At 58.8% G+C, this 27,494-nt stretch overlaps 3 protein-coding genes across 4 annotated transcripts; 2 read left to right on the top strand and 1 right to left on the bottom strand.

Annotated features, from left to right (window-relative positions):
* The first annotated feature begins 3,947 nt into the window (after positions 1-3,947).
* On the top strand, positions 3,948-10,876 carry F12 (coagulation factor XII). The gene is made up of 14 exons (XM_045185750.2): positions 3,948-4,076; positions 4,439-4,496; positions 7,144-7,243; positions 7,398-7,468; positions 7,726-7,836; positions 7,963-8,094; positions 8,247-8,351; positions 8,487-8,652; positions 8,747-8,949; positions 9,052-9,259; positions 9,478-9,614; positions 9,708-9,857; positions 10,316-10,464; positions 10,555-10,876. Exons 1-14 carry the CDS (start codon positions 4,011-4,013, stop codon positions 10,720-10,722), a joined length of 1,824 nt encoding a protein of 607 aa, XP_045041685.2. The 5' UTR covers positions 3,948-4,010; the 3' UTR covers positions 10,723-10,876.
* Positions 10,877-11,024: 148 nt separating this feature from the next.
* On the top strand, positions 11,025-12,743 carry PFN3 (profilin 3). The gene has a single exon (XM_053913421.1). The coding sequence runs from the start codon at positions 11,797-11,799 to the stop codon at positions 12,208-12,210; it is 414 nt and encodes a 137-aa protein (XP_053769396.1). The 5' UTR covers positions 11,025-11,796; the 3' UTR covers positions 12,211-12,743.
* Positions 12,744-13,784: 1,041 nt separating this feature from the next.
* Positions 13,785-25,985, bottom strand: SLC34A1 (solute carrier family 34 member 1). Of its 2 annotated transcripts, none has more exons than XM_024577846.3 (13): positions 25,846-25,985; positions 24,547-24,673; positions 24,260-24,409; positions 24,049-24,177; positions 23,835-23,978; positions 22,779-22,890; positions 22,471-22,666; positions 22,287-22,382; positions 17,266-17,335; positions 16,873-17,040; positions 15,664-15,780; positions 15,461-15,585; positions 13,785-14,806 (listed from the first exon to the last, which is right to left on the bottom strand). In XM_024577846.3, the coding sequence occupies exons 2-13, from the start codon at positions 24,647-24,649 to the stop codon at positions 14,303-14,305; spliced, it is 1,914 nt and encodes a 637-aa protein (XP_024433614.2). In that variant the 5' UTR covers positions 24,650-24,673; positions 25,846-25,985; the 3' UTR covers positions 13,785-14,302. The 2 variants fall into 2 exon arrangements, with proteins under 2 accessions (XP_024433614.2, XP_045041621.2); XM_045185686.2 differs by having other exon boundaries at positions 24,547-24,684; positions 25,846-25,970.
* Positions 25,986-27,494: the final 1,509 nt, after the last annotated feature.

Here is a 27,494-nt window from a genome sequence, read left to right as displayed (position 1 = left end):
TTTCGACTGCTGCGCCGCAAGAATTTTTAAAACACGCAATTCCTGACTACTTAGTCAGGGGAGCTGGCCTATTTCCTTTTAGATTGTCAAATTAAAAAAAAAAAAATGACAACAACCAACACAACAACAGCAGGCCAGTGTGAATGAATCAAAATTATACCTACTTTTTTGTCAGATCCGCAAAGACAAATTTTAGTAATTAGTTTATGTGTGCCACGAGATGAAAAAGTTTGAAAATCTCTAGAATAAGCCAATCATGATCTCTTCCCCTGACCAGAGATTGGTTTAGGGGTGTCAGGTGACCCAGTTCTGCCTGATGATCCGTGAGTGGAGGGCTGCTTGGGGTGTTTGTGTGGCAGGATTTTTCATTGCTAAGGCTTTACTGGAAGGAGAAGTCTTCTTCTTACTGAAGTTTATGTGACTTCTGGAGCTGTGGCAGCCATTACGTGACTATGAAGGAGTCAGCCCAAAGGTCTGCACACAGAGGACCATAGAAAAGGAAAAAGAAATAACTTGGGTTCTTGATGACATTGTGAAATCCCGGCAAGCACTGCTCCTGGAGACCCTCCACCGGATCTCTAGCGATGTGAAATGATGAATCTGAATGTCCTACTGCTTACTTACTTAGGCTTGGTTTTCAAAGGCATCCCGATAGCGCCAGACCTTCTCACGGCCCAGGGCAGTCTGGCCAGGATCCACAGTCCTGGGAGAGAGCCCCCATTAGCCAAGTTTAGGCCTATTTTTTTCAATAAAAAAGTTCAACCGAATTCATTTGAAGATCTAACTGGCTTTATTAAGCAATTCATGAGTTGGGCACCATCCCATCTAGCAAGTACAAGGGGCACATCAAGGGATTGTAGGAAACAGAAGGACTGTAGGAAGGGGGTGGGGAAGGGGCACTCTCGGTGAAAGAAAAGAAAGGATTAGTTTTGGGCCCTGACATCTTCTCTTTGGGGGAAGAGAAGAGGAAGGGTTTTTGTTATGAAGATTTCCCCTTCTTTCTGTAGGGGATGGTGAGGCCTGTGTGACAGGTGCTTGACCAGGAAAGTCCAGACTGGTGGATTAAGATTATGTTTCTGGGAGAAGATGAGGCTGCAATTAGATCAGGCATTAAGTCCACGTTTGGTATCACGGGCTTTTAGCACAAGTGACGCCATTTTGGCCCTATGGTTTTCTTTGTGTTTTTTCTAAACAGCTCCCTCTGGCTTTGCTGTGGTGGGGAGAGGGTGACCCAGTTCCTTAGGCTTCCACAGTTGGAGATGGTTGCTAGAAATTACCTTTTCACCACACAGTCGGGAAGGAGTAACCCACCCAACAGAAACTAGAGACAAGAGGAAAAGGAAGGGGAAACAGATGTTGAGCATCCAAATCCCCATGAATGTCCACCTTCAGCCCCAAAGGATTTTACGGCCCATCTCACATTTCCTACAAAGCTCCCTGTGCTCAGCACATTGCCCATCTGACATGCTGCATTCAGGCTTCTGTGAAGTTGTATTACTCAGTCTGCCTGGAAGCCTCCGCCCAGCCTCCAAACCCTTACTTATCATGAAGACTTGTTCGTTCCAAAGGCCCTTCCATTCCCAGGAGGAGCCAATACGGGCCTCGGCCTGGGCCGTGGTCTGTGCTCAGATGCAATCAAGAACTGACTTGAGACGCTTTCACTGTAATGAGCTTGTCTAAAGCTAGTTTCACTTTCTGTTACCTTTGAAAACAATTGTTGAAAAGGTGCCCCCGACTTCTGCCCTCCACTGGCTGGGTTTGTGTTCCAGGAAGTCTTCCGTGACCCCTCTTCCAGTAGAACTAAGAAATTGCTACATTCTGTCTCCACTTCATTTCTCAGGCTATTTTGTATCAGTCAGGACTCCTTTGAAAACTAACAGAAATGCATTTGATTGGTTTTATTTGTTCATGTAACCAAGAATTCTTGAGGGTTCTGGTTTTAGCACCCAGGCCCTCCAGCAAAGTCATCGGGGATCCATCCATCCATACTAGTTGTCAAACGCTGTGTAACAAATCACCCTAAAACTTACAGCTTCAATCAACAATCAATGACCATTCCTTACAGTTTCTGAGGTTCAGGAATTCAGGAGCAAAAATATTGTGTTAATTATGCCTTAATAAAAACAAAAATTCAGGAACAGCGCAGCTGGATGGCCCTGGCTTGCAGTCACTCATGGGGCTGCAAGCCTGATGTTGGCTGGGGCTGCAGCATCCACTCTCCGTTGGCCCCTTCCCATGGCTGTCAAACTGCACTTGCTCCCCACACAGGCCTCTCTGCAGGGCCGCTGGGGTGTCCTCACTGCGCTGGTTCCTCCCCCACCCCCCGAGGGAATGATCCAAAAGACCGTGGCAGAAACCACCGTGCCTTTACGACCTGGGCTCAGAAGTCAAACACCATCACCCCTGCCACTTTCTCCTGGACACAGAACAGCTCCGACTCAGTGCGGGCACAGACCACACACAGGGGCACGAATCGCAGGAGTGTGATCCCAGAGGACCATCCTGGAGACTGCCCCCCACATCGTCCCTCATCATTCCTTCCCAGTTCGCTCTGCTTTTCAAGAGTGTGTAGGCTTCGTTCTCAGGCAGGCCTCCTCCAAGCAGAGACAAAGATGACCACCAACATCTCCAGAACCCCGTTCTTAGCGGCTCCAGGGGGGGAGAAAGTCCCCCTTTCCCAAAAGCTCTGGTGAGGAAGTCCCAAAGCTGCCTCTGGCGGGACAAACTTGTGTATACGCTTCTCCTTCAACCAGTCGCTGTGGTCCACAGGTGCCAGGCTCTTATGGGTCAGCCTGAGGCCCCAGAGCTCGGATGGAGGGCAGAGCTGGCAGCACTAGAGACTCATCGAGGGAATAGAGTGGTTCTCAAAGGAAAAATCAGGGCGCCATTACTCAACCAAGGTTAATGGACGTTGGGCAGGAAAAGCAACACATGTTCGCCCCATCTCCCCCCCTTGCACTCTAACAGCACATGTTAGCACCCCTTGTTTTAGCGTTGTCCAGTGAGATCATTCACTTTCTTGGCTCACTTTCCGTGGCTGGTAGAATTCTAAGGTGGCCCCCAAGATGCCCACTCCTGGTGTATGCTTGCCTTCCCCCAGTAATTCAATCAAACACTAATCTAGATGCTTCCGTGGAAGAATGCGGCAAATGAAATTAAGGTCCCAAATCAGCTGACTTTAAGATAGGGAGGTTCTCCTTGGTGAGCCTGGCCTAATCAGGTGAGCTCTTAAAAGGAACAGTGTTCTTCCTGGTAAAGGAGATTCAACGCCCAAGAGTCAACACGAGTGGGGGAGTGGGGGGAGGGTCTCTGCTGCTGGCTTGGGAGATGGCAGGGGCCCTATGGCCAGAAGTGCAGGCAGCTTCTAGGAGCTAAGGCGGGCCCCAGCTGACAGCCTGCAAAGCAACAGCCGTCTCGGTCCTACAAATGCAGGAAACGGAATCCTGGCAACCATCTGAACAGCCTGGGAGTGGGCTTTCTCCCAGAGCCTCCAGAGAGCTCAGCCTCGGAGCTGCTCCCCCTGTGGAGCAGAAAAACCAGTCCCATAGTGCCAGACTTTCAGCCTGCGAGTCTGCGAACTAATAAATGGACATCGTTTTACGTTGTGAAGTTTGTGTGGTTCATTTTAGGCGCAATAGAAAACGAATCACTTCCCAGTGGGTCCTAAGATCCCTGGAGCAGGGGGCTTCTCTTGGGTCTCCTCAACCTCTCCATCCCCAATGGGACTCGGAACACAAGAAGTCCCTCTTCCTGAGTCCAGTCCCACTATCTGGGAAAGAGAGGGGGGACCCCAGCTCCTCATCATTCTACCCTGACCCCCCAACTGCCAGCTCCCTGCTCTTGGGGGCCTATTAAGGAATTTGCTCTGCTTGGCTTCCCACAAACAGCCTGTGACCCAGCAGGCCCAGGAGGGCAGCTCGACCAATCCCCACTTCCCAGGCCTCAGGGACCTTTGGCCAGCTCCATCGACCGGGACTCCTGGACAGGCGGCTGAACCCACAGACGGACAGATGGACGCCATGAGGGCTCTGCTGCTCCTGGGGTCCCTGCTCCTGAGCCTGGAGTCGGCGCTTTCGGTGAGGGCTGCGGGCATGGGGGGCACTGTGCTGGGGTGGCCCTGGGGGTGCCCATCACGACCTGGGCCGCTGCCCACATCCTGTTGGTCCGGGAGACTGGGGCGAAGGCTTGTGTGGAAGGGCGAGGGCAGCCGGGAGGCCCAGGCGGGGAGAGAGCGCCAGAGCCTGTGGATTCGAGGGCCCGGCCCACGTTGCTGGAGCAGAGGGCCCTTGAGAGGAGGGAGGTGGAGGAAAGGGTCCGGGGCTTGTGAGGAGATCTCTGCCTTTCTGGGCCTTGAGAAGGAGCTGGGGACCTGCATGGGCCCAGGGGCAGGCTACGACTTTCTGGGCAAACTCCCTGCCCTCTTCCCTCCCCTCTGTAGCCTCCACCTTGGAAGGACCCCAAGGCCCGTGAGCGCACAGAGGAGGATCACGCAGTGGGTAAGTAGTCCGGCTCTGCCCACTAAGATGCCCTAGGGTGGGAATGAGTAGGGGCGGGGGTACCAGTGGTCAGTCTTGGGCCCTTGGAGTGAGAGGCGGGATCCTGCACACAGCCCTCACCCTTGTCCCCAGAGTCATCTAGCTGGCGTTCAGACCTGAGCGCCTGCTGTGTGCCAGGTCTATGCCAATGGGCGCTGGGGCCCAGAGTGCCAGTCAGCTGCGTGCTCCTTGTGGGCGGGCTTGGGCTGCACCTGAGGGCCCACTCCCGCCCCTGCCAGCCTTCCTCAGTTTCCCCAGCCTCCCCTGTGCTCTTCCCTTCCTCGATATATCTCGCAGGCGTCGGTCATGCCACGCAGAGGCCAGAGGCCTTGATAGACAAGGAAAGGTCAAGAGCAGGGCGCTGGAGCCTCTGAGCAAGGGACTTCACCTCTCCGCACTTCCATTTCCCCAGTTGTAAGACCAGGCTGGTGAGAGGAAACATGTAGGGTGTAGAGGAGGAGAAATGGCTCCTGAGCCCATGTTAAAGCACTCAGCTCACTGCCAGGTGCATGGTCAATGCTTAAAATATGTTCGCTTTTCTAATTCAGCTCCCTTGTGGGTGAGGATGTCTGCCATCTCCCCCCTCCGCAAACCCTGTAACTCCCCATTGCCTTAATTCTTCCAGGCACTAAATATTCACCTAGAGTTGTGAACTGAGGGCCCGTGCCCTGGTGGGCCTGGCCCTTAGCAGGGCACTGAGGCCCAGCTTGTCCGGCCCTGACAGGCTCAGCCTCCTCCCCTCATCGCTCCACACCCAGCCGAACTGCTCTCTGCCCTCTTGCCTAATCCAGCCTAGGTGCCCTGCCCTCGCCTAATCACCTGTTTAGGATGATCCTCCTCTCTGTCCATCCCATTCGCCTCTTTAAAAAGTCCATTTCAGGTCCTGGCCAGGTAGCTCAGTTGGTTAGAGCATCGTCCTGATACACCAAGGTTGCAGGTTCAATCCTCAGTCAGGGCCCATACAAGAATCAACTAATGAATGCATTAATAAGTGGCATGATGAATTGATGTGTTTCTCTCTCAAATCAGTAAATAAAAAAATATATGTTTTTAAAATTCCACCTCAGACCCCTCTCTCTTCCTTTACCGTCCTGTTCCTGGTGTGGCCTTCTGCAAGTGCCTCTGTGCCTTTAACGGCAAAACAGCAGCTAATGCTTATTGAGCAAGTACTATGTGCCAGACTCGGTGCTAAGGCTTTTACAGGCCCTCTCTCACTTACCCTTCGCAATGCTCCTCTGAGATAGACACACAATTCTTGTTATTTGTGTTAGTCACTGTGAACACCGAATTAGCAAACACTGAACAATTGCTCCTAGAGGAGGCAGAGACTTGGGTTCCTGTGAGTCTCTGGCCACACAGGTTTCATCAACTGTCACCATATAACCTTGTTTCATGTGGGATTCTGCTTAAAGACACCTTGCTTAATAGGCATGGTCGATTCGTTAACACTGCACCCCTGCCTGGACGAAACTCACCTAGATGCACGTCTCCTCCATAAGGCACACCGCGGCCCCCTCAGACACTGGACACAGCCCTTTGGTGCAGCTGGGGCCCTTTCAACAGCAAAAACACAACTGTGAAAAATGTGGCACCAAACAGACTGTCGAAAGGACACTTGTTCACAGCAGTGGAGCTGAGACAAGAAGCAGTGTCACCTGGGTTGACCTCTGCTGGGAACGTGGGCTTCTCCGGTGACTCAGAATGTTTACCGTTCTGTGCGTGTCTGCGAATGACCGTGAAAGCCTCTTGAGAACTGACTGGGGTTTTACAGATAAATTTTACCGGGAAGGCAGACTCGCAAATGCTGACTCTGCGAATGATGAGGCTGGACAGTACCATTTTTTAAATGGTAATAGCAATACGTATTTTTTATTGCCAGAAGTTTAGACATTACAAAGATGCAAAAGAAAAAAGTCATCCATAATCCACAATCTTTCAAAAACCATTCTTGAAAATTTTGAGAATGTCCTTCTAGATTTCCTTTGGAGGCGTACGTGCACATATTTGCACAAAAAGGGCCGTACCGACGCGCTGTTTGTAGCCTGCTGTTCTTCGTTTAAAACTCTGAGCACCTTTCTGTATCGATATATATACCCACATCATCATTTAAAAGTTTTATGCGATAAAATACACAAAACATAGCACATACCATCTTAACCACTTTTAAGTGAGCAATTCAGTGGCATCGAGAACATCCGCATTGTGCAGCCGCCCCCCACCCGTCTCCAGAACCCTTCATCTCGCAAAACTGACACTCTGTGACTCCACCATTACTGCCAGTTTCCAGAGGAGGAAACTGAGGCGCAGAGTGACCAAGTGACTTCAGCAGTTGACAAGTATTTAGGAAGTGCCTACTTTGTGGCAAGCACTCTTTTAAAGCTGGGGTGGGGGTGGGGGCGCTGAAGACTTGCCCAAGGTCACACAGCTCGCAGGAGCTGCAGCTGGAGTCCGCTCCAGCTGGCCGATTCCAGGGCCCAATTTCTTAAGCGGGAAGCTCGAAGGCACAGTGATATTTTCGAGGGTCTGCCCTTTTTCAACCAGACCCTGAGGGTGGTGCCTGGGAGACCGGGCACAGGGAATGCCGTCAGAGAGTGTGTTGTCCCTGCAGTTCTCACTGTTACTGGGGAGCCCTGCCACTTCCCTTTCCGGTTCCACCGGCAGCTGTACCACAAGTGCACCCGCAGGGGCCGACCTGGCATGAGGCCCTGGTAAGATGACCCAGAAGGGGTAGGAGCAGGGACCTGGGGAGATGGACTCGGCCCACCCTTCTACCTAAGGAACCCTGCTTGGAGAGAGGAGGCTGTGGCAGGGAAGGGTGGGCCAGCCCCCTGGGCGAGCAGGGAGCCCTGTCTCTTTCTCCAGGTGTGCTACTACCCCCAACTTCGAGCAGGACCAACGATGGGCATACTGCCTGGAGCCCAAGAAAGTGCAAGGTGCCACACACAGCCTCTGGGGTGGCCCAAGGTCCTCTCCTCCCCCTTGGTTACTGTTCTGAGCCTCATCAGATCCTACCTGCCTGGGGTTCTGGGCCCACCTAGCCCCTTCCTCCCTCCAGAGGGCGAAGTGCGGGGAGGGGGTAGCCCCATTTTGCATGTGGATAAACTAAGGCCTGGAAACAAGGTAAAAAGACAAGACAAGGAGGTTCAGGTGTGGACGTGGCTCCCTTCCTGGCACTGTGTCCCTCGCTCAGACCCCTGCAGCAAGCACAACCCCTGCCAGAACGGAGGGACCTGTGTGAACACGCCAAGGGGCCCGCACTGCTTCTGTCCCCAACGCTTCACTGGGAAGCACTGCCACAAAGGTAAGGAAGTGGTGTTGGGGGCTGGAGAGCAGGGGCAGCCCCCACCTACTGAGGAGGTCCCAGGACCCTCAGAGAGCTGTCTCGGTCCTGGCCTCTTCTGAAACCATCCCCTCACTCCGTCCCCAGAGAAGTGCTTCGAGCCTCAGCTCTTCCAGTTCTTCCATCAGAATGAAATGTGGCACAGGCTGGAGCCGGCGGGGGTGGCCAGGTGCCAGTGCCAGGGCCCCCGAGCCCACTGCAAGCCGCTGGCCAGCCAGGGTGAGTGGACCGGTTGGAAACTGACCAGGAGGAGAACCGAAGGTCAGAGGTCGGGAGAAGGGAGGAAAAGCTGGCGGAAGGCCTGGTGGCGTGCCTGTGGAAGGGCAGGGCTCTCTGGGCCCAGAGGGGGCTCAGTGAGCTCCTTCTCCCAGTCTGCCGCAACAACCCGTGCCTCCACGGGGGCCGCTGCCTGGAGGCAGAGGGCCACCGCCTGTGCAGTTGTCCCAAGGGCTATGGAGGACGCATCTGCGATGTGGGTGAGTCCTGGTCGAGTGGGAGGCAGAAGCCCCGCCCCCAAGTGGGGAGAGCTCACAGAAAGTGAGGAAAGTGGCTGGGAGCCGGGCGGGAGACTAGACCACCTGCTGGCTGCAGGGAGCCTCCCCTCTCCCCAGACCTGGAGGCCAGCTGCTACGAAGGCAGCGGGATCAGCTATCGAGGCACCGCTGGGACCACGGTCACCAACACCCAGTGTCAGCCATGGACCTCGGAGGCCACCTACCGGAACCTGACTGCAGAGCAAGCACAGAACAGGGGACTGGGCGACCATGCCTTGTGCCGGTGCGCTGGGTGGGGCAGGGCACAGTGTTCCCCTCCTCCTCAGGGCCCTCTGGGGCTCCCCACGCTCTAACAGTGTCCTCTCCGGTGGTTCCAGGAACCCGGACAATGATACCCGCCCGTGGTGTTTCGTGCAGAGAGGTGACTGGCTGAGCTGGGAATATTGCAGCCTGCCACGGTGCCAAGCCCCAGCACCCACAAAGCCCCAGTTCCCGCCTACACCCCAACCCCGCCACGAGCCCCCGGACCTCCCCCTGTCCTCGCTTGCAGCAGATGAGGAACCTCAGCTGACGACCGCAGGTAGTTGGGAGGGGGCCAGGAAGACCAAGCAGAGGGGGCACGGGCGAGCTTTGTTCCAGCCGCTCGTGGGTTTCCCTGGCCTCAGCCCGAGCTCCTCCACAGTCTCGCACGTGCCCAGGACCAAACCGGCGGGCTGCGGACAGCGGATCCAGAAACGGCTGCCCTCCCTGAGCCGCGTCGTCGGGGGACTGGTGGCGCTGCCCGGCGCGCACCCTTACATCGCCGCGCTGTACTGGGGCCACAATTTCTGCGCAGGCAGCCTCATCGCCCCCTGCTGGGTGCTGACAGCCGCTCACTGCCTGCAGAACCGGCCAGTACCGCCTGCCCAGCGCCAGCTCGGGACTCGGCTCCCTTTCTCTGGGCCTAGCTTCCGCGGCGACACGCGAGCCCGTTCCCTGTTCTCCCCGCTTTCCCCTCCAGAGTTCCCCTGGAGGAAGCTGAAACCCAGGCGGCGGCTCGGGAACGGGGGTCCTCCAGTCTCCCTGTGGCCAACTCTGAGCGCGCATCCTCTCTCCACCACGCCCGCAGGCCGGCGCCGGAGGAGATGACTGTGGTGCTGGGCCAGGACCGCCACAACCAGAGCTGTGAGCAGTGCCAGACGCTGGCCGTGCGCGCCTACCACCTGCACGAGGCCTTCTCGCCCATCACCTATCAGCACGACCTGGGTGCGCAGGGGCGCCCCGCCGGAATCGGGCTCCTTGTGAGGAGGGCTCGGAGGCCGGCGCGAGGCGCCTAACGCTCCTCTCCGTCTGGGTTAGCGTTGCTGCGCCTGCAGGAGAGCGCAGACGGCCACTGTGCGCACCTGTCGCCTTCAGTGCGGCCCGTTTGCCTGCCGAGCAGCGCCGCCGACCCCGCGGAACCCGAGGCTGCGCTCTGCGAAGTAGCCGGCTGGGGCCACCAATTCGAGGGTAGGCAGAACCGCTGGGGCGGGAGGGAGACCTCTGGCCACAGGGGTAAGCAAGAAAAGTCCGCCACTTTGATATCACGAGGGACAGGAGGCGCTGACCTGGTGGTTGTGAGGACGTGCAAAGCCCTTGTTATTGCAGCCGCCTCTCCCAGGGCCTGGGATTCACTGTTGGGGGCCCCCAAGCAAATGAGGAGCACAGGGTCACACTTTCTCTTGGTTCCCACTGGGTGCCGGGCTGCAAGGCTAACTAGGACACTGCCCTGCGCTCGAGGGCTTCCAAAGCAGGGCTGCTGCCCCCGCCCACTCACACCCTGCTGTCTCGGGCCTCAGTTTTCTGGTCTAGGAAATGGGGTTACGGGCTTGCTGCGAGGGAGGCTGGTGATCAGTGGGTCGGGTCCCCTGGCCAGGCGGGGAGCGGAGGCGGGGGGGGGGGGTGAGCAAAACGTTCTCGGCTCGCAGGGGCGGAGGAATACGCCAGCCTTCTGCAGGAGGCGCAGGTGCAGCTCATCCCTCCCGAGCGCTGCTCCTCCCCCAGCATGCACGGTGCAGCCTTCGTCTCCGGGATGCTCTGCGCAGGCTTCCCCGAGGGCGGCGTCGACGCGTGCCAGGTGAACCCTCCAGCTGCTTTGCGCCCTGCCCCCACCCCGACCAGTGCAGACCCCAGGCCTAGGGCGCTGAGCCTGGTGTCCTTGACTCAGGGTGACTCCGGGGGTCCGCTGGTATGTGAGGAGGAGGCCGCAGAGCGCCAGCTCATCCTGCGAGGCATTGTCAGCTGGGGCTCAGGTTGTGGCGACCGCAACAAGCCGGGTGTGTACACAGACGTGGTCAACTACCTGACCTGGATCCGGGAGCACACCGCCGCCTGACCGCCCAGGAACGGGTCTTTTCCTCCTCGGAGATTCCCGAATGGGAGGACGGCTGGACCCGATCCTGGACGGCAAGGATTGTGCTCCTGTGCCGCCAGCCCGGCGCCAACTTGGCATAAACAAGTCAATAAAGTGCTTTTGGCGATGCTTGAGAGGCGCGGCTCACTCCACAGCCCCCAGAGAGCGGGATCTCCTGGGATCTTGTGCAAGGTTTAGATTCCTGCCCGGCTGTCGTTCCTGAGACCGGTGTACCGAGCCCTGTGTCATGTTATCCCTCAGATGAAACACACTTTCTGTTCACGGACAAGTTCTCAACCTCAACTGTACATCAGAATCAGCTGGAGAGCTTCTTGAACCTATGCCCAAGATCCACCTCAGCTCAATTAAATCAGCATGTAGCCCTAGGAATGGGGCGTGGGCGGGGGCACGTTTTAAAAACCTCTCCCGGTGATGGATCCCACGTGCAGCCGAGGTTGAGAACCGTGGTTCAAAATGCTTAACCTCATGAGTGGTGTGGACCCTTGGGGCTGGCAGCCCAGGTGGAAGTCCCTCACTCCCACCCAACCCACCCCAGGGCAGTGGGTCTCAAAATGTGGTGGTTGCACCAGCAGCCTCGGCCTGGCCACAGAACTTGCTAGAAAGGCCTTTTCACAGGGTACACGCCTACTACTGAACCAGAAACTCCGAGCTGGGGCGCAGCCACCTGCCTGAGAGCTTTCCAGGCGGTTCTGATGCTCCTAACATTTGGGAACCATGTTCGGGGACCAAGCGGAGAGGTCGGATGTCCAGACGTGGCATCTTGTTTGTGTGTTTTCACACCCAAACACGCGTGCACTGTGCTGGTCGGGCCCTCTGCGAGGGCTCTCGAGGATTATTTTGACTCTCAGGCCATCCCCTTCCTCAGACTAAAGTTGAACTTCACCAGGTGTGAGATACAAGCCCGCCCTCATTCCCCAGCTAGAGGTGGCTGCTCTGTGACGTCACAGCCCCGCCCCCACATCCATCACAGTGCCCCCGCGTTTTGGGCTGCAGCAGCTCCACAACCCTGAGGCGAGGGGCATCCTTGCAGCCCGAATGGGTGAGTGGAAAGGCTACATCAGTGCGGTGCTGCGGGACCAGCGCATCGACGATGTGGCCATCGTGGGCCACTCGGACAATCGTTGCGTGTGGGCATCGCGGCCCGGGGGCCTGCTGGCGGCCATCTCACCGCAGGAGGTGGGCGTGCTCACCGGGCCTGACCGCGGCACGTTTCTGCAGGCGGGCCTCAGCGTGGCCGGCCGCCGCTGCTGTGTCATCCGAGACCACCTGCTGGCAGAGGGCGACGGCGTCCTGGACGCGCGCACCAAGGGGCTGGATGGGCGCGCCCTCTGCGTGGGCCACACGCCGCGCGTGCTCCTCGTGCTCATGGGCCGACGGGGCGTGCACGGGGGCATCCTCAACAAGACGGCACACGACCTGATCAAGTGGCTGCGCACTCAGGGCACCTAGTGTTACAGCCAGGCTGGCAGTGGAGCCACAATAAAGGCAGACGCGCTCCGACATCCTCCCGTTGTTGTGGGGGAAGGGGGCGAGTTGCTGAGGAGACACCGGTCCCCAGAAGGTGCTTGCAGAAGGTTTACCTGGTAGGGCTGAGATCATGGGTCCAGAGGGTTCCCAGCCTCCGGTGCCCAGACCTGGCCTTCCCATGGGTGCCCTGCAGAGGCCCCTGACTGACTCCCCAGGCCAGAGTCAGGGGTGGGGACCTTGAAGTCTTCTCAGAGCCCTAGGGACACCACATCTGAGCAAGACCCCTAGGGAGCAGCCTTCTCAAACCCTCTAGCTCAGAGCTGAACATCCTTCCCCACAACATTTTCCCCACATGCTCTGGATGGATGGAGTGGCTCAGTGTGGAATGCACGTGGGTCTGCAAACGAGAGGTCGCTGGTTCGATTCCTGGTCAGGGCCCATACCTGAGTTGCAGGCCAGGTCCTTGGGTGGGGGCACGCAAGAAGCACTGATTGATGTTTCTCTTCCTCCCTCCCTTCCCCTCTCGTAAGTAAATAAATGAAATCTTTAAAAAAATCTTTCCCCGTGTACTGTAAAGGGAGTCTCCTCCCCACCCTAGTCCTACCTGGACTGGAGGTCAGTGCGCTTCTCACCCTTCCACTTGCCAGGAGAAAGCCCCAGCAAGGCTTGCGAGTGAGGGGCAGGTGTGGCTGGTAGCTTGGGGTGCATCCCAGGGCCTTGCATTTCCCCCCCATGTAGCTCTACAGAGGGGCGCGGGGGGTGGTGGCGGTGAAGGAGTGTGTCCAAGACCATCACAACGGGGTCTGGGCCCTATGGCCTTCCTGTCTCCTTGGGGTTCGAGGGCTCCAGAGATGTCCCTGGACTACAGGGAGGGACTTTGACACCTCTCACCCCTTGACCCTGACCCTGTAGGCCTCAGCTGGGGTTGGGGGAAGGCTATGGAGGAAGAGGAACTGGAAACTTGAGTGGGTCTAAATGAGGCATGGTTTATTGCCAAAGACAGGACAAAGGTGGGAGGAGGGAGGACAGCTGGTCCTTGCTCCCTCTATGCTGGGACACAGGGCATGGCTTCTCTTGTCCATCCTGGACTTCCTGGCCCCTCCCTCAGTGGCCCTGATAAGCTGTCACCTGTCACTTGTTTTTGGAAGAATTGATCTCATGTCCGGTGGGGCAGGAATCCCACATCTGCAGCCACTTGGGCAGGTGCTGTGGCTTCAGCTCTGCAAGACGCTGATGAGCACCACGAAGGCCAAGAGAGAGAGGGAGCCCGAGGGGCGGGTGAGCCCAGAGACCAGGGGGAGCCAGAGGAAGTCAGCCTGGTGGGGTGGGGGATGGAGGTGCAGAAAGCCTGATGACACATGCCCTGCAGGTGGCCTTGGGGGGCTTCCAGGGAGTCTGAGCTGTGGACTGGACTCAATGGCAGGGCCAGGAGGATCGCTGGGGCGAGCTTGCAAGCCGGCCCTCCCAGGGCACAGCGGCCGTCCTTGTGGGGGAGGTGGTGCTGCTGAGCCCCAGCCCATGGCCTCTCCTCACCACTAGACGAGAGTACATCGATGTTCAAATGCATAATGAAAGTTTAATTCCTTCTTTTCCCCTTTAAATCAGGCTGTGCTCGGAAAGGGGCTGCAGCGGTGATGCAGAAGTCTGGGTGAGGGTGAGACCCACCGTGTCATGGAGGAAGGAGAGTGACAGGGAGGGGCAAGAACCCAGCCAGTGACTCAGGCACCGACCACACTAATGTACGAGCAGACAGCAGCAAGTTGCACACTCACACCCACCCTACTTCCGCCCGGCCCACAAGTACACAAGGACAGGCCTCCAAACAGTGTGCAAAGGACTGGAAGTCACACCCAGGCCCGCTGCAGCCCACACAGAGCCCCAGGGGCTCCGAGCTGTGCGCACGTGCGGGCTGGCACACAGGCTTCCATGGCGACTCAGTCCCACAGCCCAGACCTCTGGAGACCTGTGCAAGCACAGGAGTGTGCCCAGGGTACATAGACAGCCCCCCCGCCCTCCCACTGCGGGTGCCAGGCACAGGCCATTCCCCACCCCGGGTGGCAGTCGGTGCTGCAACCTAGAGGTGGGTGGCATTGTGGCGAGCAGGCAGGGCAAGGCGGGAAGAGGGTGTGTCTGGGGGCAGTTCCTCTAGGAAGACCCTGGCAGGCAGTGGGGGTGAGCAGGGCTCAGGCCTGGCACAGCACAGGGTGGCCCGGGTGATGAGGCGGTCCAGGGGCTTCAGGGAGTGCATCCAGCGGGGCAGGAACTCCCACGTCTGCAGCCACGTGGGCAGGTGCCGCGGGCTGCGACTCTGCAGGATGCTGACGAGCACCACGAAGGCCAGCAGGGCCGCGAAGGGTGCGCCCACACCCACCATGGCCTGCCAGCCTGCCATGGAGATGCCGAACACCAGCGAGGGCAGCAGCAGAAAGCACAGCAGGAGGTACAGGACCGCAAACCAGCGGTACTTGGCGGTGCGTTTGCCCAGCGCCTTGGCCATGCGGATGGGCAGGCGCAGGCAGGGCACCGGGTACCACAGCAGAATGCCTGAGATGTTGAAGAAGAAGTGGCAGAGGGCGATCTGCAGAAGAGAGGGCAGAGGGGCCAGGTGGGCACGGATGTGGGGACAGGTCATAGGGGCCCAGTCGGGTCCTGGAGGTGGGAAAGTCACCACGAGGGTTGACGTGCCCCCTGGAAAACACCATGACCCTTCTGGGCCAGTGGGCAAATAACCACTGCCCTGAACTCTCCACGTCTCCCCCACAAACCTCCCTCCCGGGAATTCCCCAGCAGATCCTGCCCAAGTCCAGCAGCTAAAAGATTCTTCCTAGTTTCTGGCTTAGCAGCTCCGGCCCCCTGATGGGTTTGCACCCTGGCCCTTGTCCCTGGCTTGTCATTACGCCTTTGCTCCCAGAACAGGCACCCCTCTGCCACGTCCCCCTACTCATTCTTGATCCCCAGGACTGGGCCTGGCCCCCTCTTACAGCATCCTCAGAGTGCACATCCCACTTGCCGTTTACTGGTGTGACTCTGAGCCACATCTTCCTGGCAGACACCAGGGTCCTGAGGGCGTCACCAGCTCTACTTTGCCTGCAGGGTCGCCATGGAGCCTGCTATAGCGGTCGTCCCCAGTCAGCAGTCAGGAGCCTAGTTCACGTCGTCCCACCCCGGGCCAGTGCCACGCCCCAGGCCCAGCCTGGCCCTTGCTCTGCCAGGGCTATGCTCCCAGGCACACCTGGAAGGCACTGGACAGCTTCTCCCGGGGGCTGGCCAGGGCGGCCAGGATGGCTGTGGTGGTGGTGCCGATGTTGGAGCCCAGCGTGAGTGGGTAGGCGCGCTCGATGCTGATCACACCCAGGCCTGCGGGGCAGAGGGGAAGGTGTGGTCTCCCCAGCTCCCCCTTCAGCCCTTTCCCTGCCACCCAGCGTGGACACTCACCAATGAGTGGGGTGATGGCCGAGGTGAATACAGAACTGCTCTGGACAACAAAGGTCATGCCGGCGCCCACCACCATGGCTAAGTAGCCTGTGGCCCAGGTGAAGGGGGCAGGGAAGTCTGCGAGGAACCCATCCCAGCAGGTCAGTGTAGGGCGGGGGTTGGGACCAGAGCGGGGTCCCTCCTTGCGGAGGTCTGGATGCCAGCTTTCAAGTAGGACCTTGTCAGTCCCCTGCTCAACTGGGATGGCGTCTGCTGGCCCTCTGGTCCTGGACTCAAGGCCGGTCTCAGCCTGGCTCCATCATGCTTTTGCCCAGGCTGTTCCCTCCTCTAAATGCCCACCCTCAGGGCTCAGGCTGCAGCTCTGAGAGGGAGAGCCCTCCCCGCCCCGCCCTGCCCTCCTCCCATGCCCAGCTCCCTTCCCGCACTTGTCATGCAGCCTCGCCTGTGCCAAGAAGCGTTGGAGAAGCCCAGAATGAAGCTGGCAATGAAAATCAGATGGTGTCACTCCCCTCCCCAAACCCCCCCAGTGTCCCGTTATCCTTAATAAAGCCCCGACCGGAGCACAGCCTGAGGCCCTGTGATCGTTCCTCCTCACCTCCCTGACCGCCCCCTGCCTATCTCCGCCCCCCTCACCAAGCCATACACTGGCCACAGCCCTGCCCGCTGCTTCCTGACTCCAGCGCCTGCGCACTTGTGGCTCTGCCACCTGAAAGGCCTTTCAGCTACTCTTGACACCTCCTCAATTAGGTCTCTGCTCAGACGCCCTCCCTGCACAGGGGCCGCTCACCACTTTCCAGAGCTTTGGCTGACCCCCCCACACTCCCCCAACCCCACTACTTGTTTTCCATGGCCATCTCCGCCCCAAGGCTGAGAGCCCCTGAGGGCAGGACCCGTCTCCTGTACCTCCCCCCTCTCCCCTCCCCCCACGACACCGTGCTCGCTGGCACGGGGTAGGGGCTTGATGACTGTCTGCTGATTCAATCGAGGGAGGCCTCCGAGAATCTCTGTAGAGCCACCTGCTGACAGATCCCTGCCGCCAGCACCTCGGCCTCAGGGGTCACCAGGTCCCCCTCTTCTTTGTTCACATGAGGAAACTGAGGCTCAGAGGCCGCAGGGCTTTACCCAACTGGCAGAGCAGGGCAGCGGCAGGGGTTGCCGCGATCTGCAAGGGCCCAGGCCGGGGCCGGCCCACCGCTGCCTGGTGCTCACCGGTGTTGATGACCTTCTGAATGACCTTGGCCACCTGGCCCTTGAGCAGAGAGTTGAGCATCTTGACGAGAAGGATGAGGCAGGTGCACAGGAGCACCAGCGAGCCGGCCAGCAGGATGAGCCCCACAGCTAGGTCAGGCAGCCTGGTGTCCACGAAGATGTGGTTGCCTGTTGGGGGCGGGGGTGTCAAGTTGCTGAGAGCTGACACCCCCCGTTTCCCAGCACCTCACCTTTGGAGCCTAAGGCCCTACCTCAGTCTTCGTAAACCTTAACAGCAGCCCTGCCCGAGCCCAGAAGCTGGGCTACTTGGCAGCCGTCCTTCCTGGGGGGCAGCCCTACCTCCGCTGGCTCTGCCCTGCTGGGCCAGGCCTCTCCTGCACAGCACACACTCACATTTCTCCATGCTGGCGTTCCCGAGGGTCCAGGTGCTGTTGGCCTCTGCCCTGGGCATAGGTGTGGGAGCCTAGATTAAGAGAAGAGTGACTTAGGAAACTGAGGAAAATGCAGCCTGGGGTTGGGGCCGGGATGGAGATTCAGGAGAGACAGGCATGTGGGGATGGCCATGGGCCTCCTGGCTGTGCGCCCCTGGGTGCTGTGCTTGCCCACTCTGAGCCTGTCTCCTCTGCTGCAGAGGCGAGGGCGAAAACACCTGCCGCACACATCTGGCCACGGTCAGCCCTCTGAAATCCCGCCCCGCTAGTCCACTGAACTGGCTCTCTGGGCTCACAGGGCCTGCTGACGCGGTGGCTTCCTGTCCTCGTTTCTGCCACCTCTCCTTGGCACGAGGCTGCTGCTGTCCACGGTTCTCTTCTCCTGAAACCTCTTCCATTTTTATTGTCAATCCCTCTCGGTGCCCTCTCTGCCCCAGCACCCTGGCCCAGCCTCCCATGTGAGGCCCTTGCTCACTTCCTTATCTGGAGAGGGTCAGGGGGCAGGGGACCCCTGGGGGGCTCAGGGCCCGGGCCCCACAGCTCTTTCCTTCCCCACTTATTATCAGTGAAGCGATGGGGGTTTCTGGGAAGGCGCCTTGAGCCAGAGGACCCAGGGCCAAGCGAGCAGCCTGCCCGAGGGGCTCAGCTGGAGGTGGTGCGTGCAGTGTGCTGGGCCTACAGGGGCCACAGCCCCTCAGCTCCAGGCCACTGTCACCCTCCGAGGACACAGAGCAGCGTGGCTGAGGGGCCTGGTTCAACAAGTCTATAGTTTCAGATAAAAGCCCCCGATCTGTGAATGCTGCAACCACTTTAAGACGTGCTTTACCGCTCCGCGAAGGTCGGTCTGGTCTGGGGAGCATTCATTTGTAGCCTCGTTGGGTTAAGGAGTTATTTTTAAAAGGAACTTAGGGCACCGTCCCTCTTCCCCAGGCCCCAGCATGAGAGGAGAAAGTGGGCTGGGCTTGGCTGGGGACCCACAATCTCATCGAGGGCATGGGAGCCGGAAGGGGCGGTCACTCCCAGGGCCCCAGCGAAAATGTCGCAGTCACACTTCTCTCTTGCCCCGACGGACAAACCCGGCTGCCTCTTTTGGGAGCCGATATGGGTGCTGGTTCCATTCCCCCGGAGCCCTGCATCCCACACGCCTCTGACCTCACCCCATGCTGAGGGTGCGGGCGCAGGTGGGGTCCTGGCACTTTCTGTTACAGCTCCATTAGGTTTGATTTTAAACTGTGTCATTTAAAAAGCATAGGATAAGATGAGACCTACTTATGGCACCTGGCTTTAAGTTGGGGTTCATTTTAGGGGTATGTGCTCCCTGTGTTCCCAGCTTGCCACACCAGAGCCTCGGGGCACTCCCAAGCAGGCCGAGAAGCCAGGGGGATATAGTCTCTGATGGGCTCGGTTAGGAAAGCCAAGCAAGTGGTAGGAACTGCTCTGCGGGTGAGGGACAGAGCCCGGTGTGAGGGAGAGCCAGGTGTTTGCTGTCAGGCAGAACTGAGTTCAAACACTGCTTCTCACACCGACCACCTTGGGCATGTCACGCCCCCGCCCTGAGCTTGTTCTCTCTGAAGCAGGACAGTGAAAGCGGTTTACAAGGTCACAGGAGATAATGTGTGTGAGACCTCTCACCTGAGGACTTAGCCCATGATGCCTCCAAACAAGGACAGACTCCTTCCCTCCCTGGGCCCGTGGCCTGGGGAGGGTGCGCGCGCGCGCACGTGTGTGTGTGTGTGTGTGTGTGTGTGTGTGTGTGTGAGTTAGAGAGAGAGAGAGAGAGAGAGGGAGAGGGGGAGAGAGAGAGAGAGAGAGAGAGAGAGAGAGAGGGAGGGAGAGAGAGATTGACTTCCTAGGTCAGAAGCAACAGTTCCCACATATTGCCTGAGGATCTTGGCCCTGTTGGAGGGGACCTTGGTGGATCTTCCTTCCTGGGGGACCCCAGCCTGGAGCCCAGGGAAGCAGGTGACGTCGGGAGATGAGTGGGGGAGGGGTCTGTGGGATCCTGGGAGGCTGGAGAAAGATAGGAGTTTCTCTAGGGCCCCCTAGGAGCTGGCAGTGTTGGGGCAGGGCAAAGGCAAGGGCTAAGACCTCTGGGCTTTTGGAGCCTTGACCCTCCTGCCCAGGGTGGTGTGGCCCTGGCGGAGCTCACAGGGGACTCCAGAGGCTGTCAGGGGGAGGAGGGAGAGGGTGGAAGCTGCAACCAGATAAAGAGCTGGCAAGCCCAGGGTCTGGAGAACCTCCCCCCTGCCCCCCTCAGGATGTGGCCGTCCTTCCTGAGGGCGTGGTGCAGGCGGGGGAGTGAGGGGGGGCGGATGTGGTCGGGGTGGTGAACTCTGTGGGAAGAAGACAGAAGATGAGCCTCGGGCAGCCCTGGGCTCAAACCCCAGCTGAGCCACTCTCAGCTGTGTGACCCTGGACCAGACACACAGCCTCTCCATTTCTCCCCCTGCAGCAGCGGGGGTCGTCAGCCTGCCCACGTCTCCCCGGGGGCTAGTTGTGCGGAATCTCGGAAGAGAGAGCTGGGATTTAAATGTCTGCAGAGCCATCCCAAATTAGGGAGGCACCTCTGGGAACTGAGAGATGATTAAACTCACAAAGGATTGCCAGACTCAGAGAATCCTTTCCCGGGAGAAAACCTGGCTGTGGGCCTGCGCACCGGCTTACCCTCCGAGGGAGGGGCCCTGAGGGCCTTTGTTTCTGAAAGCAGAGGGAGATCACCAAGCCTGCAGCGCCATCTGGTGGTGAAGAGAACTCCTTAGAGTGTCACCTGCCACACGGGAGGGTTTATCTGGGTGGCTGCCGTCACCTGGTGGCCCTCTGGTGTGATGGGCACAATGGGGAATGCACATGAGTGGTGGGGCACCAGACTGGCATCTGGAAGACGCTGGAAGACGAAAATTCAGGAACACGGGCTCCAAGTTCCACCAGGATTTTCCTCCTACTGGGGCGAGCCTCTCTTAGCCTGTTTCCTCATCTGTAAAATAGGGATGTAGCAACCCCTGCTTCTCAAATCGCAAGTCCTCACAAAATGCTTGTTGGCACCAGGCCGGTCTGGCTGGCAGTCCACAGAACGACCACACAAGAGCGCCAAGGGCTGTAGCAGAACTAAAACTGCCTCTGTTTTTTCTTTCCCCACCCAGACAATCAGACTCCCAGGCCTCTCCTTGGTGACATGGTTCGCTGGAGACTGGGTTGGGCAAGGTCGGGTCCAGCTTGGTGAAAGCTGGAGGCAACGGGGACAGGCTGGAAGGGAGACCCGGTGGCCAAAGCAAAACTCAAGTCTTCGGTGCTGGAGGATCTGCCAACTCACATCACCTCCAGCTGCATGAACCACGTCCTGCGGGGCTGTCCCAGAGAGAGAGCAAGAACAGGGAGCTCAGGTCCCACCCCACAGTTACTCTCCAAGCCAAGGAAACTGCCCTTAAAGGGTCTCCAGGCTCAGGCAGCTGGCAGCTGGGACAGCAAGGACAGCCTGGCTGAGTAACTCTGGGCAGGTTGCTTCACGTCTTTGTGCCTCTTGTGGAAGACGGGTTGCCATATCCACCTCACCAGCACTGTGGGAGGGTGTCGTTGGGGAGGGCTACGTGCAGTGGTACCTGCTGCAGGGGGTCTGCTGGATGCAGGTGGGCAGCAGGGCTTCCGAGCAGTGAGGAGCTGGGCCGTGGAACTCCCTTCCACGGCCTGTTTTATTGGGAAGATCAAAGTGTGTGATTTCTCTCCCGCCAGGTTTTGCTAAAAAGCAGAGAGGGTTGTGAGGGTGCATTGAGCTCAGGAGGGCTCCACCAGCTGGTGACAATGTGGAGGTTGTTAGCAAGGTCCCGAAACCAGCACCAAAGCTGCCTGCGCGGGCTTTCTGCTGTTGGACTGCCTCGAACACTCCCAGGGCTCGGCTGGAGCTGTGTGCCGCCCAGAGGCCAGGGAGCCTCGCAGGGCAGGGTGAGAGGCTGCTCTCCGTGGACGCCGAGATAGAGGCTCAGTGACATGGAGTAGCACGTGGAGATGAGGGGAAAGGCTGGGGCTTCAAGTTTCCTTCTTTCTTGTTCTAAGCGGGGTTACTTCTTATGTGGAATAACCAAGGGGGGGCAGGTACTGGGGCTTCTGGTTTTGATGAAGCAGATTCCCATTGATGGCTGAGTGCGAAAGTGCGCTAGTTGCCTGCTTCCTTGTTAGTCTGGTGTCGTGGCCAGTCCGTGAGTGTCCAGCTCATCCAGAGATCTCTTCATTCCAGGCCACAGAAGCCAGGAAGCAGCAGAGGGACAAGGGGACACAGACCTGTGGGGAGTCTCCAGGGCAAGGAGCCCCGATGTCGGCACCAGGGGCTGCTGTGTCTCCAGTGAGGTGTCCACGTGGCCCGCCTGTCCTGCCCCTGGGCCCATACCTTGTTCACCCTGCTCTCCTGGGCACCCTCACAGTGCTCTGTCCCTGCTCTCTCTGTATGTGCCTGGGCTCCCAGGCTCGGCAGAGCTGAGCCACTAGAACCCTGTACCCAGTGGGGAAGAGAGAGCCCTAGGCTGTGAGACCTGTGCTTGAGGCCCTGACAGGGTAAGGCAAGCTGCGGCAAGTTTCTTCACCCCTTGGAGCCCGTTTCTGTGCCTGGTTAAGCCAGGTCAGGGGCTTCCGAACCTGAGCGAGGAGCAGACAGAGGGCTCGGGGAAATCAGGCTGCCGGGCCCCACCCCTGAGGGTTTCCTCATTTGGTAGGTGGAGGGGAGGGGCTGAATATGTAGCATCTCTAACAGGTTCCCAGGTGGTCCACACTTTGAGAACTGCTGGGCTAATCGATTTCATGCCCACTCTAATTGATTAGCAATGGCTGCCTCGAGTCGGTGGGAGGCACGGTCTCGAAGAAAAGGGGCCCCATCTTTGCTCTCTCTACACTAATGATGTCTACGGTCTGCCTGGAGCATTTTAAAAAGACGAGGACACCTGCAGCCAGATGTCTGAAGAGGCCGTTCCCTCACCTGGGGCCAGACCTAGGACTTACCTCTTTGGCGTCTGTGTGGCACCAGATCCTGATGAGACTGTGGTTCCTTAGGGACTCGTCACCCATGGCAATGCTGGTGATCACAGACTTGTCCAGCTGTGGGCAAGATGTGGGCACAGTGAGGGCAGGGCGTCTGCCACGCCCAGCCCCCACCCCTCACTCCTACTGGCCAGTCCTGCCCCACCTGGATGATGAGCTTAGTGAAGGGCTCCGTAATGATCTTAAGCAGGTCAGGGGCATCTTGGCCGCCGCGGATGTTGAAGGAGGCCACCACAAGATGAGTGATGTGGTACAGGTACCCGGTGGCAGCCTCCAAGGGCAGCAAGACGAGAACCGACAGCCAGTTGAAACAGTCGTGCACGGTGGCCCCCGCGAAGGCCCTGGGCAGGGAGGCCACGTTGCTCGGTAGGCTGGGGCCGGCATGCGCTCACTCCAGGGTTCCTGGACCACCCTCCCCCCACTCACAGGCCCCTCACCACTCTGCCCCCTCACCGCCGGAAGTCGGTCCTGTCCCCCGCCTGCATCAGGGCCACGATGGTGTTGGTGACAGAGGTGCCGATGTTGGAGCCCATGATGATGGGGATGGCAGAGCTCACCTCCAACACTGTGGGCGAGGGGGCCTCTTAGCTGGACGGGCGGCGGATGCCCAGCTCCCGCCCCACAGCACCACTGCGTGTCCTGGCCCCCTGTGGGCGTTCCTGCCACACTGCGGGTCCCGCCCGGCCGCAGCATCGCAGGCACATGTGGGCACGTGCTGTGTGTTTCACGTATGTGAACGCATGTGAGCCAGTGCACATGGGTGAACGTATGTGTGGGCATGCACACATGAAGGCATGTGCCCTGTGTGCAAACATGTACATGCGCTGCCAATCAATTGGAACTGGCGTGTGTACACAAGTGTGACGATTCGTGTGTCAGCTTAGCTAAGCTGTGGCCCCAGTTATTCAACCCAGCATGAATCTGCACGTCGCTGTGAAGGTGTTTTGTGGGTGTGTTTGCCTCTGCGATCAGCTGACCTTAAGCAAAGGAGATAAACCTCCATAACCTGGGGGGCCTCATCCAATGAGACACAAGGCAAAAGGCCTTCGGAGCACCGAGGAGGCTTCCCTGAGGAGGAAGAGACTCCACCTGTGCACTGCGGCCTCTGCCGGAGAGTTCCGCCCCCCCCCCCGCGCCCCCCCCCCCCAGTGGCCTGCACAGCAGCAGGGGCAGTGCCTGCCAGCCTCGCAGTCCTGTGGGCCTGGTCCGTGTACAGACATAGGCATCCCCTGCAGGCCCTGCTCCTCTGAGTTCTCTGGTGCTGTTCCCCCAGCTGATGGAATAGGCAACTGCGTGGTGTCGTGGAGGTGAGCCATCCTGGGTCTGTGCTCCCCTCTGCTACCCTTCTAGCTCCTGAGACTCCTGGCCAGGCCCAGGAGGACAGAGGGGGAGATGACAGAGCTCGGCCCTGTGCCCTCTGCACCCGTTCCCACTCCTGCCCTTGCCCTCCAGCCCGCCGCCAGCCCACCCCACTGCCCACACTGCCCCCGGCCCTGCGGGCGCACTCACAGCCAGAGGAGACCATGCTGACAATGATGGAGGTGGAGGTGCTGGAGCTCTGCACCAGCACGGTCACCAGGATGCCCACCACCAGCCCCGCCACCGGGTTGGACAGGATGGCATTGTCCTTGAAGATGTCACCAGCCACCTTCCCTGGGAAGCATGAGCCACATCGGCCGAGGCCCTTCAGGGACCCATCCCCATGCCCCTCCCCTGGCCCTACCTCCAGCCAGCTGGAAGGCGGAACTGAGCACGTCCAGGGAGCAGACGAAGAGGTAGAGGAAAGCGAGCATCAGGGGCACCTTGAGCAGCGTTGTGGCAGCCTGGTGCAGCTTCTGGGCCAGCCCGGGCTCTGGGGACATGATGACCGTGAATGGGTGGCTAGAGGGCAGGGCAGTGGCGCCAACACCCCTGCCCCCCCTGCTGAGGCCCACCTGGCTGCGGCTCCTCCTCCAGGGCCAGTTTGGCGGGCAGCGGGTCATGGAGCTCTAGAACCTCCCCGAAGGGGCAGCCGGGCTCTGCAAGGGCCACCGGGCCCAGGCTGGGGAAGGCATAGGCTGAGGTCCCTGGGATCCTGTGCAGGACTGGGGAGGGAGGCTGGTCAGGAGTTCCCAGAGGCCCCAGGTCCCAGAGGGTCAATGGGGTAAGGGGAAGAGGGGAGGCTTCCCATGGGGTGTGGGCAACGGTGAGCAAGCGGGGTCCGGGGTGGGAGCACACTCACCCTGAGGGCTGGGCACGTAGGCAAAGGCCGCCCCATGCATCATGTGGCCCCTGACTGGGAGTGGGGAGACGGCAGGGCCCCCCAGCCTCTCTCCGTAGGACATTATCCTGGGCGCACACGCCGGGGTCTGCAGCAAGACTGAATGACAGCTGCTGAGCCCTGGGCACCCGCACCTCCACCCCCCACGCCCACAGAGTCACTCGCACAGACATTTGTGATGTGTGATTCCAAACACACTCCCACAGAAACATCCCCCACACACCCCCACATCTGGGGACACACACTCAGGTGGTCAGCCCAGATTTGGGCACGCACGCACGCACGCACTCACTCACTCAGCAAGCATTTATTGAGCGTCGGTTCTACCCCAGGCATAAGCCAGATGCCGGGTACAGAGGTGACTAAGTACAGACAGCACCTGCCCCCCCGAGCTCAGAGTTTGGTGGGGAGATATATGTCAAAGAAATAATCCTTCAGATAGATGGGAAATGGCAATGAGGATAGGGGTTCTAATGACGGATACGGGTGCCACCAGAGTGCCTGTGGTGGGGGGGGCAGGAAGAGGGGATCCAGCTGAGCAGAACCAGCACAAGTGTTACCAGGAGAAGGGGAAGGGGGCGTGTGCTGAGGCCAGGTCATGTGCAGGGCAGAGCAGAGAATGCCCTGCAGTGGGTGGGGCCAGGGAAACGGGGCCAGGGAATGGGGACAGAGGCTGCGGGGTGGCTGGGGATGGGAGCACAGGAGCTTTGCCTGTTCTGAGAGCCACGAGGAGCCACAGACACCTCAGGGGAGGGTCCAACGGGTGGGGTTCGCCTCACGAGTGAACTTCTTTCCCTGTCCATCTCCTAGTCCCCTCAACAAGCACTCCCTGCCGCCTTTCTCCCATGAATGCGGCTCAGACAAGGACTGGGTTAGGTAAGGAGGGCCCCCCCCCCCCCCCCGCACTGATCCCATGTCTGGGAAGCCCAGGCTTGCTTAGGCCCCCCCACCCCCTGAACTGCTCCAGGAGTTCTTGGCTGTTTGGGCTGGAGTGCCCCAGTCTGCTTTAGTAATGCCCCCCACCCCCATTTCCAACATTTTCCCACAGGGCCCTGGCTGTGGGGCGGGGGCAGGGGGTGCCAAGCTGAGTGCCAGGTCCTGGGGGAGCGCAGCCCTTTTTACTTTGGGGGTGAGCCAGGCTGGGCCGGCGCTGACATGTTATGGGGGCGGGAAGAGGGGCACAGGGCAGGGGCTGGGGTGATGAACTGTTTCTCACTAAGTGTGCAGGATGAGGTCGGAAGGAGGGGGCCCTGGGCTCACCTTGGGGTTCTGTGTTTCAGCTCCTGCTCAGCTGCTCAGGGAAGTCCCAAGGGCTTGAAGAGAAGCTGGGACCCTCCGCTTTATACCCTCAGGTCAAGGGCAAAGTCCCTAGAACCCTAGCTGCCCTCCCTCTGTTCCCCCATGAACCTCATCCCCGAGATTCCTCCCAGTTAATTGCTAATCGTCAGCTCTGCAGGGGGAGTCTGTAGTCAGGCTCCCCCCACCCCCTGCCCCACAGATGCTCAGCCTGAAACACCACCCAGAGCCAGTGAGCGCCCAGGTACAGCCTCCACCCCACCCCAGGGACCCCGAAGCCACTCAAGCACCCTGTTGCCAGGGTCCCCAAAGATTCTGTGGCTCCAGCCCCTTCCCCTCATTGTTGGCCTGACAGGACTCCCCAAGGAGTGACCCAAACATCCTGCGGCCTTGCCATGGGTCTGGGTGTCTGTGGGTTTGTGTGTCTGGGGGCGTTTGGAGGAGAAGGAATGTGTAACGGAAGAAGCAACGGGAGACTGACCCGGAGAAGCTGCGTGGTGTGGAATCTTGGAGCGTCTCTGATGCCCAACCACGGATCCAGGTGTGAGCCTAACAGAATGTGGAGTCCTGGCCAGACCAAGAAGGGCCCGTCTGCCTTCCAGAATGGTCTCTCTGGGTGGGGCGGGGAGGGGATGTGTCACAGAGCGAGTCTGGAAGCAGAGAGACCAGTTAAGAGGCTGAGAGATGATGAGTTCTGACCCAAGGTGGGAATGGGAGGAATGGAGAGCAGAGGGAACATCCCACGGACGCTTGGGCAGTAGGACTGGTGGCCAGAGGAGTGGGAGGGAGTGGAAGTACATGGCAGCTTTCCTAGATGTGAAAGTCAAAGTCATCTACGGAAGCCTTCGAGGCATTTGTGTCCCTCTCACAGGGCCATGGAGCCAGGGCTGGGGGCCAGACTCCAGAGAGATGGGAAGGAAAGTTCCTTTCTAAGGGGTCAAGGTTTGATCAGATCCAGCAATAGTGGGTTCCATTCAAGATCTAGTTGGGCAACTGCCTAACATTGTACATCCACCCCTGGCCCCACATCCACCCACCCACCTATCCATCCACTCACCCACCCACTCATCCACTCAGCATCCACCCATCCGTCTGTCCCTCCACCTATCCATCCACCAACTCACCCAGCCAGCCAGCTGGCCTATGTCAATCCACCTACTGGGTTGGCCAGAAAGTTCAAGTTCGTTTAGTTTTTTCTGTAGGATGGGTCTAGTAGTGCTTATTTGTGTTTAACTTCATTTGAAACATGATGCATTCCCGGCTAGCGGGATCCGTGTGTGTGGCAGCAATGGACAAATACACACAGACTACAGACATCCTGTGGAGAAAAAGGGACGGCACGGCCACTCTCTAAGTGAGAGAGGGCGAGAGGGCCAGAGAGAGCCCAAGAGAGAGTCCAACTCCTGCCTGGACAGGCTTTTATTGCTTTTCTGGGCACATTACATTGAGGATGGTCCTCATTTACTATGCGCAGGTTCACTGTAGGTGATTATCTTTTACAGACAACCCAGGGCAGAATGCTGCTGATTACTTCAAAGAGAAGGATGTTAGGGATCAAGGGGGAAAGTGGTTGAACTGGTTACACTCCATACTTGGGAGGTTTAGCACAGACT

This window comes from Desmodus rotundus, chromosome 10 (assembly GCF_022682495.2).
Source record: "Desmodus rotundus isolate HL8 chromosome 10, HLdesRot8A.1, whole genome shotgun sequence".
NCBI lineage: Eukaryota > Metazoa > Chordata > Mammalia > Chiroptera > Phyllostomidae > Desmodus > Desmodus rotundus.
The sequence above is the reverse complement of the archived record's forward strand: the minus strand, read 5'-3'. Positions and strand labels throughout refer to the sequence as shown.

Excerpts from the sequence above, each read along its gene's own strand:
- F12 (XM_045185750.2), top strand. The coding sequence starts at position 4,011 with ATGGACGCCATGAGGGCTCTGCTGCTCCTGGGGTCCCTGCTCCTGAGC. Across the intron at positions 7,469-7,725 it reads GGAGCCCAAGAAAGTGCAAG|ACCCCTGCAGCAAGCACAAC; the intron begins GTGCCACACACA and ends TCCCTCGCTCAG. Across the intron at positions 8,653-8,746 it reads GGCGACCATGCCTTGTGCCG|GAACCCGGACAATGATACCC; the intron begins GTGCGCTGGGTG and ends CGGTGGTTCCAG.
- PFN3 (XM_053913421.1), top strand. The coding sequence starts at position 11,797 with ATGGGTGAGTGGAAAGGCTACATCAGTGCGGTGCTGCGGGACCAGCGC.
- SLC34A1 (XM_024577846.3), bottom strand. The coding sequence starts at position 24,649 with ATGTCCTACGGAGAGAGGCTGGGGGGCCCTGCCGTCTCCCCACTCCCA. Across the intron at positions 23,979-24,048 it reads CGCCTTCCAGCTGGCTGGAG|GGAAGGTGGCTGGTGACATC; the intron begins GTAGGGCCAGGG and ends CATGCTTCCCAG. Across the intron at positions 14,807-15,460 it reads AGCTGTCCAGTGCCTTCCAG|ATCGCCCTCTGCCACTTCTT; the intron begins GTGTGCCTGGGA and ends TCTCTTCTGCAG.